This window comes from Danio aesculapii, chromosome 8 (assembly GCF_903798145.1).
Source record: "Danio aesculapii chromosome 8, fDanAes4.1, whole genome shotgun sequence".
NCBI lineage: Eukaryota > Metazoa > Chordata > Actinopteri > Cypriniformes > Danionidae > Danio > Danio aesculapii.
In genome coordinates, this window is record NC_079442.1 from 8,276,998 (window position 1) to 8,282,997 (window position 6,000).

General features: G+C 40.0%; 1 protein-coding gene across 1 annotated transcript in view; it reads left to right on the forward strand.

The window, feature by feature from the left end:
* Positions 1-2,224, forward strand: part of acot7 (acyl-CoA thioesterase 7) — a 104,677-nt gene extending 102,453 nt beyond the window's left edge. The window contains exons 8-9 of the mRNA XM_056464292.1: positions 1,347-1,531; positions 2,198-2,224. Of these exons, the coding sequence (XP_056320267.1) occupies positions 1,347-1,531; positions 2,198-2,224 (212 nt within the window). The remainder of the gene's footprint in view (positions 1-1,346; positions 1,532-2,197) is intronic.
* The last annotated feature ends 3,776 nt before the right edge of the window (positions 2,225-6,000 follow it).

The window sequence follows — 6,000 nt, forward strand, 5'->3', positions numbered from 1 at the left end:
GGTTTTGGGAAGGTGTAGACGTTAATAACTGTGATAGTTGGGTTTAGGTTTGGGAAAGATGTAGAAGTTAATAACTATGATGGTTGGGTTTAGGTTTTTGGAAGGTGTAGACATTAATAACTGAGAGTTGGATTTAGGTTTTGGGAAGGTGTGGACGTTAATAACTGTGATGATTGGGTTAAGAGTTGGGAAAGGTGTTGACATTAATAACTATGATGATTGGGTTAAGGGTTGGGGAAGGTGTAGACATTAATAACTGTGATAGTTGGGTTTAGGTTTGGGAAAGGTGTAGACATTATTAAATATGATAATTGGGTTAAGGGTTGGGGAAGGTGTAGACATTAATAACTGTGTTAGTTGGGTTTAGGTTTGGGAAAGATGTAGACATTATTAACTGTGATAGTTTGGTTTAGGTTTGGGAAAGGGGAGACGTTAATAACTGTGATGGTTGGATTTAGGTTTGGGAAGGTGTAGACGTTAATAACTGTGATTGGGTTGAGGGTTGGTATAGTTGTAGACATTAATAACTGATGATTGGGTTAAGGGTTGGGATAGGTGTAGACATTAATAACTGTGATGATTGGGTTTAGGCTTGGGGAAGGTGTAGATGTTAATAACTGTGTTAGTTGGGTTTAGGTTTGGGAAAGGCGTAGATGTTAATAACTGTGATAGTTGGGTTTAGGTTTGGGAAAGGTGGAGACGTTAACAACTGTGATGGTTGGGTTAAGGGTTGGGGAAGGTGTAGACGGTAATAACTGTGATTTATTGAGTTAAGGGTTGGGGAAGGTGTAGACGTTAATAACTGTGATGGTTGAGTTAAGGGTTTGGAAAGGTGTAGACATTAAACACTGTTGGATTAAGGGTTGGAGTAGGTGTATACGTTATACAATGATGGTTGGGTTTAGGGTTGTGGTAGGTATAGATGTTAATAAATGTGATAGTTGGGTTTAGGTTTGGAGTAGGTGTAGACGTTAATAACTGAAGTGCATTGCCATCTTGTCAACAACAACACGTTATGCCTCTATTAGGCCTACAAGTTACACCCCTTCATGTTACATCCCTGTCTTGCAGTCTGCAGACTGACCCTACTAATTTTTATCATCACATACTGAAGTTTATTTGGTAAAAGTCTTTCCATCATAGTGCATTTTCTTTTCTTATCGAATAAAAAGTTTAGTCTACTCAGTTATGCGCATACGAAAAATGTTCATGAAAAATAAGTGGATGGAAACATACTTTAGCTAGTGTGATTCTATAGAAACACACTTTGCTCTGTCAAACATTGAAACTGATGCAATCCTATGTGATCATAAGTGGTAATTCTTGACATTATGTCACTCTTACAGGCTGTGTCATTACTGTTTCCGGGCGAATGACTTTCACCAGTAATAAGTCAATGGAGATTGAAGTTTTTGTGGATGCTGACCCACTGGTGGAAGCTGAGAAGGGAAAATATAGGGCTGTCACAGCCTTTTTCACCTACATTTCCCTGGACAAAGAAAACAAGCCCCTTCCAGTGCCTCCTCTGAAGGTGAGTAATGCACAGCTTATGTACAGTGATGTGGGAATATTGATGAAAATATTATCAACATCTCTGAGACAAAAGGTGCTGTCTGGAATGCATTATATTCTTATTTTTTGTGTGAGACAGAACTTGGTGACCTACATTTTAAAAATTTTCCCTAACACAAGGCAGCACAAAAGGCAATGGATGATTATTTGAAGTTGTGTTCTTGAGGGTGTTTTCCATTCATCATGAAAAAACAGGGCAGATTAGAGCCCACAAAATGAGGAGGGTTACGTTTTTGATTGTTTTGTAAAGATGTAAAATGTGTGCTGCAGTTCCATAAGAACGGGACTTTTGGGCAACTCACCAATCTTGTCTTTTGTGAAAGCAAGTTCATTATTTCAAACAGAGAAGCACAAAAAGGGAGTGACGCCATACCTTTCAACACTCCCATTTTTCCCAGGAGTCTCCCGTATTTCAGACCCATCTCCTGGTTTGTCATTTCTCCCGGAAAACTCACGGAATTGCACCCCCTTCCCCTGGTCCTCAGGTGTTTGGTACAATCTATGATACCCCTGCATCAATCTGCTAAGCTTCCCCCCCTTCTCCAACTATTCGGTTTTTCCAGCACCTGTAAATTCTCTGAATGGTACTGGACACAGATACATCCTCCTCCCCTCCCACTTTTAGGTTTTTCCAGCCTCTGTAAAGCTGTAAAGCACTGTACACAGATACATCTCCCTCCCCCCATGCCACTCGACTACCTCAGGGTGTCCGCGGGGTCTTAAAGGTTGATTATGAGAAAATTAGGGCCCTTAAAAGGTAATAAAAAGTCTATCAAAAAGTCTCTGAATGGTACTGGACACAGATACATCCTCCTCCCCCTCCCAATTTTAGGTTTTTCCAGCCTCTTTAAAGCACTGTACACAGATATACTGATTAGAACTTAAAGTGGCGATGAGGTCCTAAAATTTTGAGAAGGTCTTTAAAAAGTCTTAAAAAGGTATTAAAATTACCTTTAGGATTCCGGCATATACCCTATACTTGAAAACATATAAACTTTTCCGAATACCACAAGTTCACTGCGAGTCAGTCATGTGACTAGACTCAACCAATCAGCTTCACACTTTGTGTGGATTATACACATTTCAGCAATAATGGTAGACTAATTACCCTAGAGCACCCAAACACTGCAGTACTTTTTAAATTCTTCCATAAATAATACTTGTATCAGAGCTACTGCAAGGGTTTGTCAGTTTGTCATTCTCTGAGAGAATGGTTTATGATTGAAACAAGCAGTCCAAAGTTTGCCGTTTGTCACCTCCGCCTAAATGGATCAATAACTTCTTTGACCACCTCATTCTTAAGTTTCTCATTAAATCTTCCTATCAATCAATGCATCTTTAGTATCTGACATGTCCTGCCCCAGTTTAGATGCTATTGCTATATGTGCTTGAGCTCAATCCCTCTTATGCCGAGTTCAGACTGCATGATTTTCAATATAGTCATGTCACAGATGGTTTCACACTGCATGACTATCTGGGGAAGCTTTCTGTCGGTGCTGTGTTTACACTGCAAGATGGATCAGCGACAGGAGGTTTCACACTGCATGACTTTACAATAGGAAGAATCACAGACAAATTTGTCTGTCCGAAAACTACGTCTCACAGCCAAACACATGCAAGAAGTGACCTGGAAACAATGCAAGACAACGTACAGTAGTAGATTTTTTTTTATAACTACATAACGAGAAAGAGGCCTTTAGTGGGGTAGACTTATTTTGCTCACCTGGGTTTTGAGGGAAATTTCCAATTTTTTGAGCCAATTGTATTGCTCGGATGACACGTCAAAAGACACAGGTGCTCCTGCCAAATTTGCACTAGTTTTTCCTCCATTTCTTGGGTCCAAATAGACTGAGATGAAGCCATTTTAACTTCTTCTCCATCCTCCAGCTGGCCTGCAGGTACGCACACTTGTGAATGCTGCTCTCTCATTGGCTGTAGGTGATCGCGGATGTTATTTTCAATCAGAACATGGCATGATTTGAATTGCTGACAGGTCCAGATATATAGCATGCCAAATATCTTAGGGGTGTCATGGACTCATCTGCGATTCTCTCAAATCATGTCTTTGATAGTTCACACTGTGTGATTGTTACTCACGTGAACAAGCAGCGATTTGTCTGTGATTTCAGGCGTTTGTTGGCGATTTCTTAACACCTGTCGGCAAATCAAAATCGGGGCTAAAATCATGCAGTCTGAACTTGGTATTACTGGCCAAGCTGTGATAAAAACAATATGCTATTGGCTCATTTTTAAAAAAAGGGGAAGGGCTACTCTCTGTCATGTTCTGTCTACATGTTTCAGTGAAGCACTATTTTTAAAATCAGTGCTCGCAGAATTGTAAAATCCTGAAGGGTCTGAGTAATGGCCATATATCATGGGAATAGGGAATTTCATGGGACATTTTCTCATGGGAGCTTTCAGGTCAGTGAAATTCTCTCTGATGATTCTGTATCCCAACAGATAAGCAGCAAATCTGTGGTACTTTATTAAAACTCATTTGCTGGCAGCATTCTAATTGCATATTATTAATAAATAAATGAAAACGTTGATTATTTTAATTGTTTTCCCCCTTACGTTTGCTGTGTGAACAGGCACAATTGACTCTTCACAAACCCCCACCCCTTTTTCTTTCTCTGACAAGCTTTCAGTATCAGCCGTGGTACTCCCCCATGAATTTGTGCTCTCCCTAGGGAAATAGTGAATAATTTCTGGAAAAAGGACAAAGCCTGCTGATTTCAGATAGAAGCAGACATAAAGGTCTGTATTATGCATATGAAGGAAAAATCCAGGATGTGAGTGTAATTAAAAATGAAAACAAAATAAAAGTTGAAGCTACAGCCTACAAGTCTATAGATATAGTATTTCGGATCATTTGAATATATATTTAAAATGTTACGAATTGATTCCCTAACCTTTTTATCACCGCGGACTGGTCAACGCTTGAAAATTTTACCACGGACCATGGGTTAAGCAGGGGGTGGTGGTTTGTAGGTTGCTAAGCGACCATTAAATGTTTTCTCAGAGGATGACAAGCTGACAAACTATTGCTGTCACGCTGAAGTTTTATTTAGGCAGAACATTACAAAGCACTGCAGTGTTTTGGTGCTCTGTGTTTGAGATAATTAGTCTACTGAAATGTGTATATTCCATATAAGCTGATTGGTCAGTTCTTGTCACGTGACTCGCGATGCGTTTGCTACGTTCATTCAACTGGGTGCGATTTGACCCCACACACGATCTTACAGTAATTCAGCTTTTTTACGATTCAGCCAATTATATCTTCAAGGTCAGGTGAGAAGCGTAAAGGCGGTCGCACAAGTCTTCACAGCAACATGGACACCTCCAAATGGCGTTAAAAGTGTCATATACTATATTTACAAGATATAATTCACTAAAAATATAATTTCTGTCTTTATGCAGTGAAGTATTCGCGGAACCTGCATAGGCTGTAAATAACATCTTATAGAGTTAAAATTAAGGTTCAGTTTGTTACAGAGAGTGATCGGGAAGTATGATTTGCATGTGTTTTTTTCTCACAGTGACAGCAGCCATGAGCCGCTCTAGGAAGTGAAAGTGGCCGCACATCGTTTAAATTATCATATCGCATTTTATGATTATGATGATTATGCCAAGTCTATACAAAATTTAGCATTTTAGCCAACAGTAGACCTACACATAGGCCTAATATTATTATTGTTGTTTTACCATATGTTTGAGAAATAACAGTAATAATAACCTACTCATTAACCTTTGATTTACATCTACAGAATCGTGAGAAAATCATGATCTTGATTTTAAGCCCCAAAAATCGTGATTCTCATTTTAGCCAGAATCGTGCAGCTCTACTGTCCCTGTCCCATTACAGAAAAAATGAGTACGCTTGTTTCGAGATCTCGCGTTTAGTGTCATCTGTTCAATGTTGATTCATAGCTGATGGTGAAGCTGACCTCCACACAAATGTATTTATTTCCTTCTCTGGGTTTCAGGAAAAGAAAAAAGTCTCTACAGTTTGTTTGACAGACAAGATGGTGGACAGGAGCAAGGGCTTTTAACATTTAAATCGTCACTTCCTGAATAACTAGTGCCAAATATTCAATCAATCATTCATTCATTTCCTTTTCGGCTTAGTCCTTTTATTAAGCTGGGGTCACCATAGCGGAATGAACTGCACAATTATCCAGCAGATGCCCGGTGCCAAGTATAAAAAATGGAATTAGCTGTGGTTGGAGAAACCACTGTGGGCGATCCCAAAGTGAAGAACGGGGGGGGGGGTGCTGATCGTAAAGTGAAGAGCGGGGTGGGTGGGGTTGGGGTTGTGGCAAAGGGGCAGTGGCAGTGGCCACCCCCCTGTGCACGGCCCTGGTAATAAAGGCCATAATGGTACCTGGTTTCAGTACCCAACTCTACAGTGACCAGTTGTGGGACTTC